The sequence below is a fragment of the Fukomys damarensis genome, unplaced genomic scaffold, assembly GCF_012274545.1.
Source record: "Fukomys damarensis isolate Sample0158 unplaced genomic scaffold, DMR_v1.0_HiC HiC_scaffold_30, whole genome shotgun sequence".
Classification (NCBI taxonomy): domain Eukaryota; kingdom Metazoa; phylum Chordata; class Mammalia; order Rodentia; family Bathyergidae; genus Fukomys; species Fukomys damarensis.
In genome coordinates this window covers 35,405,714-35,419,538 of record NW_022900942.1, presented here as the reverse complement: position 1 = coordinate 35,419,538, position 13,825 = coordinate 35,405,714, and the positions used below count along the sequence as shown (strand labels likewise).

The 13,825-nt window shown below is 47.8% G+C and overlaps 1 protein-coding gene across 1 annotated transcript; it reads right to left on the bottom strand.

Annotated features, from left to right (window-relative positions):
• Positions 1–1,901: 1,901 nt before the first annotated feature.
• LOC117283742 (nuclear pore-associated protein 1-like) lies at positions 1,902–4,992 on the bottom strand (the record flags this gene model as incomplete). Its single annotated transcript, XM_033757397.1, has 2 exons — positions 1,902–4,006; positions 4,732–4,992. Coding segments are annotated over 2 exons (558 nt in total), but the record flags the coding sequence as incomplete, so codon positions are not given.
• Between the last annotated feature and the right edge of the window lie 8,833 nt (positions 4,993–13,825).

Here is a 13,825-nt window from a genome sequence, read left to right as displayed (position 1 = left end):
TCAGGCGCCCCAGGGGGGGATTGCAGCTGCTGCCTGGAGAGGTGGAGGCCCGGGCGCGGGCTGCCAGGCGGTTGTCGCGCTACATGCCGCACCCCCCAACCCCCGTTCTCCGACCTCCTGGCGAAGTGACTGCCCTCGTTGCGACCTCCCCAGGTCCTGCCGTCCACCTGGCCTCAGGCGTAGGCCGCGTCCTCCCGTCAACTGGTGGGAACTGGAAATGAGCACAGCGCTCTGAGCTCCCGCCCGCCACTTCCGGCTCTGTGTGGCCGCCGCAGCCCCAGCTCGGGCCAATAGTCACGGTTTCTGAAGGGAAGCCCAACGTGTTTCGTATACTTGTTTCTCTACCAAAATGGTTTCTTCTCTGACTTCTTTCAAGGTTTTCTATTTGTTGCTAATCTTCTCAAGTTTTAAAAGATACCAGTGTCTTGCTGCCAATGTCTTGCTATTTGTCCTGCTTGTTCTCTGAGATTTCCAGGATCCTCACACTGGGGCATCAGACAGAGATTCAACATTCGTGCTTACTTTGACAGAAGTGAACATGAGGCTGACACTTTCCCTTTCTCTCTGACAGTAGGTCCTGCCACAGGGCTTACTCCTTAGCCCTGATGGGAGCTCCCTTGGATGGCCCAGAAAGATAGGGAGGGATTGGGGCTTATGCTGCTATCCCGGAAATCCACACCAACGGGCTATGATCAACACAGTCAACCCTCCTGGAGACTTCACAGGGACAGCAGTTTCTTGCTGCCATTTTCTTGAAAATCTGGGAGATGTCAACCAAGCAGCTGCTTCTCCTATAGTTGGTCAGTTGTCACCACGATACCTTGGGCAGTTGCTGACCCCCTAAAACTATTTCAAGGAAAACACTTCCAGGGGTTTGTCTCATTTCATTGTGAATAGTGAAGTTGTTAGGGTCCATATAAAGCTCCCAAATTCAAAGGGGAAAAGTTGAGGCCCAGTGAGGCAGTTGCTTGGTATGCCAGAGAACAGTCGAATCAAGTTCAGGAATTGGCCTGGGCACCCTAAATTCAGATCTTAGACTCTCACTGGTAAAGCAGTGGCCAAAACATAGAGGAATGGAATAAGAGGTACAGGCTGTGTCCGAACAGTTCCCTGCCACCCTACCAGGGCCCAGCTGTCACCAGAACCCTAGCTTAGCCTGCAGCTGATAATTGTCAATGTGAACTTCTTTTACCAATGCAAAGACTAAAGATCAAAACATCAAATTAACACAATTGGTGACAATAAGTGATGAGGAATATTTCTAGTAACTATCTCAGTGTTGATTGTGATCACCATTATCACCTTTTCACAGTTATGGTTGTTACATTATTTTTGGGGGGAATTTCAATGCAAATACCAAGGGTTATTTACTTAATACTCAAATTTTTAAAACCTTTTAAACAGCAACACAAAGAAAAATGAGTCTGAACAAGAAAAATGTTTTAGACAAGTTGATAACATATATTCTTTGTTCATGTTTCTTTTGGAGTGAAATTCCATGTTATTCACATCCACGTGTAGAAGATAATGAATTACATGCAGCAATCACCCTATAGGAATGAAAAATAAAAGTGGTTCTAGGTAACCATTTCATATTATACCTAGCATCTCAGGCATTCGGCAAATGGAAGAATTTTGGAAACTCTTTTTATATTCTGTTTTATGAAGATGTGTTCAATTACCCAGTGATACAAAATAATTTAAAACATTTATAGAAATATATTGTTTTATTTCACCCTTGAATGTTTCCGTACATTCTCCATCTCCCTTTTTATCCACATTGTCCTATAACAATGTGGTAGGATTTCTTCCTTTAGCCCAGCTTATGTACTCCCCACACTGAACAAGCCAGCATACATGCCAACAAGCTTTCTGGTATACATTCCTGTGAATTTGTTGAGATTTTGGCTGCATGATACATAGTGTTTATATCTCAGAATTTTAAAACTGCTTTTTTGAAGTAATCCTAGTTTAAACCCAAGCTGTGACGACTTAAAAAATGCTTTTCACATAATTCTAGCTATATGTGGTAAAAGGGTGCGGTCATCATGCTTGGAGTCAGTTTGCATGGGTAAATGAAAGCAGGGAAAGAATATATTACAACTAAGAGTCAGACATAAAAGGTTAGAACAGAACAGAGCTTCTACAGAGCTATGCATTTAGTAACAGTTGACTTCAAGAAAGGTAGAAGAAGGAGCCATTTTGACAAATGGTTCTGGACACTTATAGTGCACAGGAATGGTCCCCAGCTGTACCAAAAAATAGAATTTTGAGTCACACTTCTTATTATATAAAGAATAACAAAATAGATAAAAGACTAATGTGAAACATAAATCAATGACATTTCTATGGAACAAAATCTTTGTGCTCCTGGGTTAGGCAAATGTTTCCTACAGAAAACATCAAAGCAAGATAAAGGAACAAAACTGATAAATCAAATTTCATCAAAATTAAAAACTTGTTCTTGAAAGACATTATTACAAGACAAAAATAGAAGGTACAGATTGGGATAAAATATCTGCAAGTGATATATCCAAAAGTACTTCCTTTCAAACTATAAAGAACTCTAAAACCCCATAATCTGAAATTTAAAAAAAATTTTCCAATTACAGTCTAAGTGATTGGAAAAGCATTTCTCCAAGGAAGATATCTGGACATCTAATAAGCACACATAAAGTTGCGGAACATGATCACTTATCAACTAAATAAGAATTTAAAACCAAAGGAGATTCTACTGCATACTAGTGGAGGAGCTAAAATTTAAAAGTCTGACAATAAGTTGCGTGTGGTTGCACATCTTCTAATCTTAGCACTCAGGGAGGTTATAGCAGGATAATCACAAGGTTGAGTCCAGCCTGTTAGATTTAGCAAGACTTTGCTTTGAATTTAAAAAGGGATAGAGATACAGCTCAGTATGAAGGCCTAGGTTCATTCTCCAGTCACACATGCACGCGTGTACACACACACACACACACACACACACACACACACACAGAAACAAATCCAACCAAACCAAATGTTGAACAATTGTACAACCAGAACTCTTTTGTACTGCTAGTAGTATAATCACTTCAGAAAACTGTTTAAAACAGCATATTTAGAAATGAAGCGTATCCCTAGAATGTGGTGCGGTTGTTTTATTCCCTTGTTCATACAAAATCCTTAGTCCTGTTACCGGTCCCATGGATACCAGCAGTCAAGGAATAGTCTAGAGAAGTAGTGAGGTTCTGTCCCCAAAGCTAGTCACCCTAGCTGTAAATCCAAAGCCAGATATTGTGGTTGTGGCCATGTGCAAAACACCTGGGTTCTTACTAGAGGCTGGTTATTAGTTGGTGACTGGAATATCCGTGTGGAGGGTGCAAGTTCTGTTGGGCTACCACTGGATGACTGGGTTGAAGGCCCACTTAGGCCAACAGCTGAAGCTGAAGTTGCTGGGTTCCTCTCAAAGAAAGAGCTGCCGTGTTGCTACCCAAACATAGGCTGAGAGGGTGACTTCTTCTGTATTAGCTTTGAAGGTTGCAGTCTTTGTACTGACTGTGCACACAAAATAGTGGGGACCTGGGCTAAAGCCATGCTGCTACTTGGTGATAGGTTCCCAGAAACAGGAAATGCCCTATAAGATGGGCTGTCATTGTCCTTGGAGATGGAAGGATACTGGAAGATGATGGACTTGGAATGAGGAAGTATAGTGTTGGTGTTAATGGCAAGCTTAGATGGTGACATGGCAGAGGCGAGTGGATGAAGTGAATATATCATCCTTGCCGGGAAGGGCTAAAAGAAGAAGGACACTGGGGACAGAAGTTTTCTGTTGCTTCCCATCAGGGCTCACAGATGTGGCCTGAGGAGTGATTTCTGGACCAAAAGGATGGTTAAAAATTAGGATAGGGCAGGGAACCCTAAGAGTAGATGGGCTGGTGGAAACTGGTCCCTGTGCTAGATGCCTGTGCTGACTGCTGCTTGGTCCTGGGGAAATGGGCAAGAGCTCATACTGGAGGCTGAGGGAGACCTGAACATAGTAGATTTAGAAGGGGGAGCACTATCTATGTCAGTGACTTGGGGCTGTAATGGTGGACACCATGTCTGCAGTGCAGGTGCATCAGGTGCTGTGGCATAAATGAATCCCTTGGAAAGTAATGTGATCAGAGTAATGACTCTTCCTTTATTTTAAAATATTTTTCTTATAATGCAAGCTGCAGGTTGGAAACTCAGAGAAGCCTAGGAGAGGAATCTACCCACATGGATGTTGGGCACTCCCTTCTGCAGGAAGGAGGGTTGAAGGTGAAAAGTTCAGGAGGAGGAAATGTGGGGAGGTAAGAAATGGGAGGAATGGTGGCTCTGACTTGATAAGGAGTTTTTATCTTCTTAGGCTGAACCTCCAAATTGGGACTGGACCTAAAGGAGAAAGAAGGTCAGCAGGAAGTGCCAAAGTAGAAGAGCAAGCTGTGGGTGTTATACTCTTGTCCCTATTTGGTATAGATGGGGGAAAATTGACAGAGGCACAAATAGGGTGGGAGTCCAGCAACCTGGTGTGCCCAGATGGTGGTGGTAGGAATGGCTGGGCTCTGCAAAGTGTCAGCAGCAGGGACACTGAGTCTGCAGTCTCGATGCAGATAGGGAAAAAGAAAGGGCAGGTTGAGGGGCAGTGTAGACTGCCATGACCTCTGTTTTACCTTCCAAAGCCTTCACTTTATCTCCCCAGATCTTGTTCTGTTTTATTTTTTTCAGTGATCAAGTTGTGCTCAATACAAGGAAGCTTAAGAGGTGGGGGTAAGGTAGCTTGCAGTAGTGATAAGAGGCAGTGGCCCTGATAGTATTAGCATCCTCGGCTTGGGGCATTTTTCTTTTACAGAGCCTGTGAACGTTGGCTGTGGGTAGAGAATAGCTTCTTGGTGGAGTGACTGAAGGCTTTTTCCCCCTGCACTTCCCTTTCCTGATCCCTGGGATCCTAGAGCATGACTGGGCAGATGGTTTCCTCCTGAGACCCAGCACTGTACCCCATGGAAGTTAGGTCTCCCTTGGTGTCCAAGAGGCTAGATCTTGCTACTTCCCCATTGCTGGGGGGCCCTTTTTCTCATCAACCTGCCTCCCTGTCTCTTTGGGAACCCCCTCCTTTACCATTCCTTCCTTAGGCTCTTCTTAAGCCCTCACCTCTATGTCCTTTGGGCAAAGAAGGGGGAAGTGACTGAATGTCAGGAGCTCTGGGCCCTGGACAATGGCAGAAGGCATCTGCACTGGGGAGGAAGGTTCCCTATGGCAGTGGAGGGCTCTCACATGTGGGAGTGGGGAGCTGATGTTGCAGATTTTTTACCTAGACATCAAGGGAGAAGTCTCCAAAGGGAAGACTACATACAGCCTGCTGGATAAGGGCACTGTAAATGCCATTTGGCAAAGATGTACAAAGGGTATCTTTGTTGAACATCTCGAAAACAGGGCAGAGGGAGGTACAGGAATAGTGGGGTAATCCTGGCCAGACTGGGGAGCATGATGGGCTAGGATAGGAAAGAAAGGCCCTAAAGAGTAAAGGGCTAGGTTGATTGGTCCCCTGGCTATACTTTCTTGAAATCTTCTGGGGACTTCCCACTGTTCCTTACAAGTGTTTGGCACCAGATGGGCCACTATATGGGGACTGCCGGGGTCCTGAGTCAGTAGAGCTCTTCAGTTCAGGGTGCTGGCTGTTAAGGCTCCTTAGTACCTGGCACAACACACCAGCTTGGGGACCCAGTGCCTATGCAATGTTGTTCCTCTCCTGGGGAAGGGGAGGCAGATGGTGCTAAAAGCCCGATGTGAGAGCAACCCAGGTCCTGCCAGGCCCCTCCAGGAACATTTCCAGGCCAGTGTCAGGGCCTTGGAGCTTTCCGAAGTACTCCTACCCCTCCACCACTCCCACCAGCCCTTTCCAACTCTCACCTTCTGCCTTGCTCATAACAAATTAAAAATTTTAAACTGCCAGCTGTTTCTACAGAGTGTTTTCCCCGTCACATTGTCTTCATGTCTGTTCCTTTTGCGAGCTCCAAGGAGGCTCTGGGTGGGGGTGGTGTCACTGGGTAGGACAGGGTCGGGGTGCGTGGAGTTTTTTTTTCTACTTCAGAGTTGGAGAATCTGAGGCCCATAAAATTAATGTCTATCTGGATTTTAGATCTTGATCTATCACTACCTCCAGGAAACCCTCATGACCTCCCCTAGACCCTGTCAACTTATATGTTCTCATAAAGCCAAGTTCTTTTGTTGCAGAGAACTAGTCTCAAATTGTCATTATTTACCCATTTATTTGATTTAGCTTATGTCTTTCTGTCTCTGGACATGCAGGAGACTCTTGAGTGATACTGAGTGACTGAAAAACAGTTTTGGTTCCCAGGACAAATACTGGGAAGGAGGTGTTAGTGGTATATGGAAGAGGCAGCATTCTTGTCTCCACTTGGGGGATGAAGAGTCCAGGTATCTTCTAAATGGAAGTGATGTCTTGGCTGAGGCCTGAGGCTTGAGTGACGGTTAGCCAGCCGGAGCACCAGGGAGGGGCACTTCGTAGAAGGCACTAGGTGAGCCTGAGGTGGTGCCACCTTTGCGAGTCCGAGGGTCAGTGGAGATGGCAGCTTGGGAAGGGGTTTGTACTCTGTCCTGAGGGCCTGCGGTGCTTCTGAGTGAATCAGAGTGGGCACTGCCTTCCCTCTGCTCATTCCTTTGTACCGAGTGCTGCCTAGGCATCTTTGAGTTACCCTTTTTCTTTTCCCTCACTTTCCCCATAGGCTTGTTATTTGTAAAGTTACCCTGCAACCCTCTGAGACCCCTAATGTAGCCATTCTGCTCTCTGTGAGTTTCTAATGGAGGTAGGAGTCAGGCTGCCTGGTGGCCGTATCCCACAGACAGGGCCCTGGGTCATCATTTATCCTCACCCCACCAGTCTTCTGCTGTTCTCCACCTGGGGCCAGCCGCCCGAGGCCCAGGGGGAGCATGGGGTGGTGGCTCAGCCCAATGGAGGCAGCAGTTTTAGAGAAGAAGAGAGTAGACCTGTTGACATTAGTTTAGGCCTACTTCCTGGGTGCCATAGGTCCTGCACTGGGAACTCTCAACTAGGGGTCCCTATGGCCAAATCCAGGCTGACGCATCCGATTACTTATGTATCTGCCTGATACTTAAACTGAGTTTTTTTAAAATTACATTTTGAAAAAGTTGTAAGCATAAAGGAGACTATGTGACCTAGACTATATGTCGCCTGAAAGTAGGTTTTCCAGATTCAGGAAATAAAAATCAGAATGCCCAGTTAAATTTGAATTTCAGACAAACAGCCAATAACCCATGTAATACCCTATGCAGTGTTTGAGACACACTTTTACTCAAAATGAGTCTCTGTCTATTTGAAATTTAGATTTATGGTCATCCTACATTGTATCTGGCTGCCCCACAAAAATCCTGAAAGATTTGCTGATACTCTAGAAAAACTCTCCCAACCTCAGCCTTGCACACATCAGTGTGCTCAGAGATGAAAGAGTTCAGGGCACTGCCCAGCCTGGTGCGCCATAAGCATTAAGGCCAGGTGTTATTAATATAACCAGCACAATTGCCAATATAAAGCATCTACTGTGTGCCTAGGGGCTTGAGGTTTTCATGGGAGAGATTGGGCAGTAACAGGTGCCCCAGGGCCGTGGGGAGAGTCAGTCCTTAATGGATCCTAAGAAGGAAAAGCAGTGTGGAAGGGGAGCAATGGCGTGTATGGGCCCTGTTATAGACAAGGTCAGTGAGCTCCTACCAGAAGAGTGGGGAGAGGGCAGTCTGGGAGCTTTTACCTACCCGTCACATGCCTGTCCACCTTCTGAGCATCATGTATGTGTTGCTCATGGACTCCTCGCAAAGCAGCCCTGGAAGATGGTGTGGGTATCTCATTTCACAATGAGGAAAATGAGGCTGAGGTCACCCTACATATGACAGATCTGGAGTCTGGACTGGGTCTGGGGCTCCTAAGGTAGTGATCCTACTCGTGTCCCTAGAGTACCTCCTTGGATTTGGTGCCAGCTGTGTGCTGGGTCCTCTTGGAAACTATCTGCCTGATTGTCTTTAATCCTTACAACAGCCCTGCACCCTGGTATAGGTCCCTCAGGACTTTGAGGGCTCAAATGTGTGTAGATTGAGATACGCACCCTGGTCCTAAAGCCGCTGACCCTCAAAGGTGACCACGACGGATGACTACAGTCAAGTCTCCACTGCCCTCCTGACATACCCTATAGGACACCTTAGACAGCAAATGAAGGGTGATTGTCTTTTGGCCTCATTGGAGAGATTCACAGTGTGTAGTTGCCCAAGGTCCTAGAACACAGTCTTCTCTATGTGCCAGGCACTGTATCACACACTAAAGATGCAATAGTGAATGCTCTTGTGCTTGCAGAGCTTTTAGTCTGGTAGGACTCGAGGAGTAGAGAGCCAACTCCAACACATACCCAAAAGGTCCAAGGAGAAGATGAGAGTCCATGGGCACCGCGAGGTGTGTGGCAGACACTTAGGAACAATCTAAGCATACACAGGAAGTGGCTTTCAGGTATCTCTCAGCTGTGACCTGGAAAGCTGCCTCTCAAAGCCTGCCACCTCCTCTTACCAGAGGCTGAGGGCTGTCTCCAAGCAAGGCTTAGGATCTCTTGAGTCTCTACCACTTTCCTGGATGTGACTTTGCCTGACCCCTGGCACACTCCTTTTGCTTCATCACTTCCTCGGGTCTCCTGTCTTCTGAAAAATTCTTCCAAGCATCCCCTGAGAGCTGGAGGACCAGCAGGTCTCAGGAGCAATCTAGGAAATGATTTCCATGGAAGAATGTGCTCTCCTGGCCTGGCCTTTCTTCTGCTGGATTGCAATATCTAGGGCCGGGAGGAGAGGAGAGATTTGGACCAGTCCGTCCCCATGCTCAGTCTCACCATGGACTAGAAACTCTCCTATTACTCCAACAGTAAAGCAGGCCCCTCAGTGGCCGGGTCCTCTGGACAGCACTGAGGCCAGGCTGTGGGTGGGAAAGCCAGAGAGAGGATCCACACTAGAGAGGGATCCAGTTTACATCCAGGACCTACTGACATCCAAGAGAGGCTTGGGATTCTGAAGACTCCTGTAGACTCAACACAAGCTGAACCCTTCCTTTGTTCTGGGTGGAGAGATGAAATGTTTCTTGATCAGGGTCGTCTTGCCTCCCAAGCTTGCAGACAAGGGACCTGCAGGGTTCCTCTTCTTTAAGCACAGAGTGGAGTGATGAGAACTTGACAAGAAGCAAGACTTGAGAAGGAGCCCTGGGGCAGTCAACTTGGCCTCTACTTTCTCTTTCCTCTTGCTGTTTCTGGGAGCAGTGGTGAGGGTGGGGTGGCCTGGGCCCCTTCCTTGCAGGACCTGCATTCCCCCATCAGCGCTCTTCTCCTCCCTGTCCTAGATCTGAGGGTGGGCATTCCATGAACTTCTGAGACAGGGCTAGATGGCTGTGGGGCTGTGACTCACAGCCTCTTTTTGTCTCTGTGATTAGATCTCTGGCTGGTGGGTCAGGGTGATCCACTTCCCAGCACTCCTCTTCCCTAGGAGAAACTGGCAGGCTTTCACTTAGAGAAGGGGCTGGCAGGACTCCTGGCCTTTCTCTCACTCCTCACTTCCTGTCCAGGGCTCCCAGTCTGGCTCCTATCCTCTCTTGCTCTGTAGGTAGTACTCCAGCCACAGCTTCCAGTGCAATAAGTGGGCGCTGTGGCAGAACTTCAAGGGTCTGGATGGACAGGCATTGGACCTGCCCATCTGGGTCAGGGGTGATGGGGTGGCCCTTGGCTTGGTCGGATGAGGGTGGGCAGCATGGGATATAGGCGCCAAGGTTGGCTTGGAAAACTGGTCAGGAAATGCCAGGATCAGTTATCCAAAAGAGAAATGGAGGGCACAAATATGGGCATGACAGGGGTGCCAGGTTCAGCTTAGGGAACAAGAGAGTGGGGCTGGATTCCACTCTAGTGAGACAATTGCACAACAGGGTGCAGCATCCTCCCCTGAGGGACCCAGAGGGCACAACCTTCTCTGTTCACAGATGCATGCATGGCTCCAACATCCAAATGTGCAAATGAGGGTGACAAAGGGCAGGCTTCTCTAGGTCACAAGCCAACCGGACCCTCTGCACAGGGTCAGAATGGGGACCAGGAACTTTTGAGTTGATGGTTGCAGATGGAGGTTGCAGCAGGGTATACCGCTGTGTCTTAGTTGGACCCTGGGGAAAGGATGAAAAGGCATGTCTAACCTCTTCCAAAGAAAACCTGGTCAAATATGCAAATTGGGGGCAAGGCCTTCAGGGGGCAGGACTAGGCAGAAGCGAGAATGGGGCCGACTGAGCAGGATTTAGAGTGGGTGCCACCACTTCCCACCTGCAAACCTCAACAAATGTAACTGTTTGCAAAGATAGTGATCATTAGTTGCTCTGCTGGGGTCTGTCTGACATTTCCACTGAAAGACGGTGACCTTCAGCCACAAGCTACCTGGGCTGGTGAGGTGGCTATGATAGTAACTATGAATGCTTTTACACAGCACTTTCCCTGAGAAGTACCCTTCCTATTAATGGGAGTACTCGTGGCGTCATTGTCATCTCCCTCAGGGGTAAGTACTATTAGTACTCATCTGGAGATGAAAAAACCGAGGCTCTCAGAGGTTGCATACAAATGCAAGGAGGCTAAATATTAATGCGGAGATACAGAGCCAAGAGCTGGAGCCATTATCTACTGTGGGTACTCCAGAATGTGGGTGTGTACCAAAGTTCCCACCTAACTCTCATCACTGTACTTTTCCTCCTCATGCCCTCCTGTTCCACGCTGCAGTTCATTCCCTACACCCTTCTGTGGTTCGGCCATCCTCAGGGACAATAAGGAGGTGTCCAGACCCTCCCTCTGAGCACCACACATATACATGCAACATTTCGAATTATTTAAGGCCAAGAGCAAGAAATCTCCCCTCCCTCATGCTACACTCCAACTCTTGCTCTAAATCTTTGTCACTAGCCTCATGTCCACATAGCCCCTGGGATGCCTCCTTCCCTGCTGCTTCCGAAGGGACCAAGGACCAGGACTTCTGAATGTCTCTTCTCTGTCGCTTCTGGGCCACACCTTGACAGGATACAGGTGTGGCCTCTCTGTCATGTACACATGCAGGAGGCCCTCCCTGTTCACCCCTCCTCTACTTCCAGCTGCCACAGAATGTACAATCTCACCTTTTCTGTCCTCGGCTCAGCAACTTTGGGCGAGGCCTGCCACTCCATCTCTGGCAGGGTAGAGCAACGCACGCAGCTTCCTCTCCATCTCCCTATTCTCACTCAGTCTCAGCCACAGTCTCACCTCCCAGCCTCGGCTCCTGTCCCATCTATCTAAACACCGTCCCACCAGGAGTCATACTATCTGACCCTTAAGGACACTGTAGTGAAAACAGCACCTCTTCTATGAAGTCTTCTGCCCCTGGCCCTACCAGAATGAACACCTTTCCTCTCTGTATTCCTTTAACATGATATTCCTAATAAGGTAGTGATGGAAACCTCTAACACTGACCTTATGGTAGGTACTTTTGTAAGTCTTCACACATGATACCTAATTTAACCTTTTCAGCAACTCAGTGAAGTAGGTAGTATTAGTATTTCCCTTTTCCAGAATAGGAAACTGAAACATAGAGAAGTTCACTAACTTGCCCAAGATTGTGCAGCCATACTGCCTTTTTAAAGCCCAAAGCAGCATTGACTGTACTATATCAGAGTTAAGTTCATCTCTACCTCGATGAGGGCTGAGATCATGTCTCCTTCATCTTCATCCCTGAAAAGACCACGTGAGATTCCTGCCTGCTGCTTCCTGAGAGCATGGGAATGGTCAGGGGAGTAAATGGACAATGTTTCCACCAGTCTGGGACACAACATAGACCAATTTTGACCTAGGTTCTGGGGTAAAGAGAGGAGAAGGAGAGTCCTCATTACCCCAGCCTCTGGGAGTCCACGGTGGTTGATTAGCTCTTAGAATGTGATAGTTAGTTGTGATATCAATTGGAATGGATTAAGAAATACCTAGCAGATCAATGGAGTACAGTTCTGAGTGTGTCATGGATGATTACATGTAGACCAAGAACCAAGGAGGGAAAATTGAGCAAGGATGTGGATAGGAATGGAATAAAAAGCCAAAGAAGGAAGCCTGCCCTTTTGATTCTTTGGAGGTGCTCCAGTCTTCACCATTGCCTTTTGACATAAATCTCCAGTTCTTTCAGCTTCCAGCGCAAACTCTTCAGCCTTCCTACACAGACCCTTCCTTTGACTTTCCAATGTGGACTTGCACTGAATTTTGCCGTGAGCTCCAGGCCTTCAACTTTCAGCTGGGTCCTCTGGCTCTCTAGTGCATAGATAGCCATTTCGCATTCTTCTACCTCTGATTCTACAGACTACTTGGTAGTAAACCTACTTAGTAAATCATTTATGTATATAAATACATAATATAATATATATTAGACATTTAAATATTTTATATTAAATCTGTTCCTATGGTAAACCCTAACTAATACAAATGGCAACAACTCCTTGCTCTGGCCAAGCTGGGATTAAAGAGTCATTATGAGGAGTGTGTGTGTGTGTGTGTGTGTGTGTTAGGGTGCAAGGGCCCAGGTACCCACAGAGCCTGCTGGTCATTGTAGCCTTTCCCTTAGGACATCATCCAAGCATACAGAGATGAGTCTCACTCCCTGGGCAATATATCAGCGTGGGGCACTGGGAGATGGGCTCCTCCTTTTCCATGTCAACCATCACTTCCATTGGGAAGGGTAGCAGGGGGCCAGAGTTCCTGGGTTGGGAGAATAGCCTCTCCCTGAGGGGCAGTGGGCCCATTTGCCTATTGGAAGGACTCCTCAGGCTTCTCACCTCTGAGTACAGTCAGTTCTGTAGTACAGGCAACGACTGAGTAAATCTTTGCATTTCACCCAGATCCTTAGGAATTCAGTACAATGCACAAACCCTAGGGGGTCTTTCTGCCCACATAGCCTTTCAGGGAGCAGAGGATCTCCTGATGGGACAGGAGGGCCACCTCTGGGCACGCTATATGTCACAGTCGTCCTGGTTAAGTCTGCCAACAATGAGCCCCAGGGCTAGGGGTGTGGGTGCCAAGTAAGCAGGGAAAAAGGAGAAGAAGTCCAAAAAAGAGGCTCCAGACCATGATTTTAGCACTGGTGGAGGAGCCATCCCACCTATCCTCCTACCGCCATCTCCAGAGGGCTCTCCCCAGCTCCCTGGCATGCCCCTTACCCCCGTCCTCCCCACCAGCACCATCCTCCCCAGGCCCTTTCTTCTCCCTGGCCCAGCCCTGCCCTCTAGAGAACTGAAGGGGAACTTCTCCTTCGGGGGACCTGGGGCTGCTGTGTGGAGGAGAAGCACCACATTCTACAGCTCTAAAACCCAGTAAACAGTGCAAGTCAGCTACCTATGCCCTCTGCCCTGGCCCCCCAGCCCAGTCCCTGGCAGCCTGACACCACTGGTGACTTAGGCCAGGGCCTTCTCTTGTGACCAGCATTCTAGCCTTTGTCTTCCCTAAAGGGGCATGGCAAGAGCACCCAGAGGACACTGCATCTAGTTTTAATGGGGCAATACTTCCTAGAAGTGGATTTCAGGGCTACCTGGGAGCTGCGGGAGTCCTTGGGGTAAGCATGCTCAGGAGACTCTCACACTCCGTGCCCTGGACCCCCCAGAAGGACTGGATGGGATGGAGATCACTGATCTGTACATTCCCAGGTTCTAGTGCAAACCCAGCATGCAGTGGTTACTCAGCAAATGCTGCCCTTTTGAGGAAGCCCATTAAAAATGCATTCAGCCAGCACATACCAA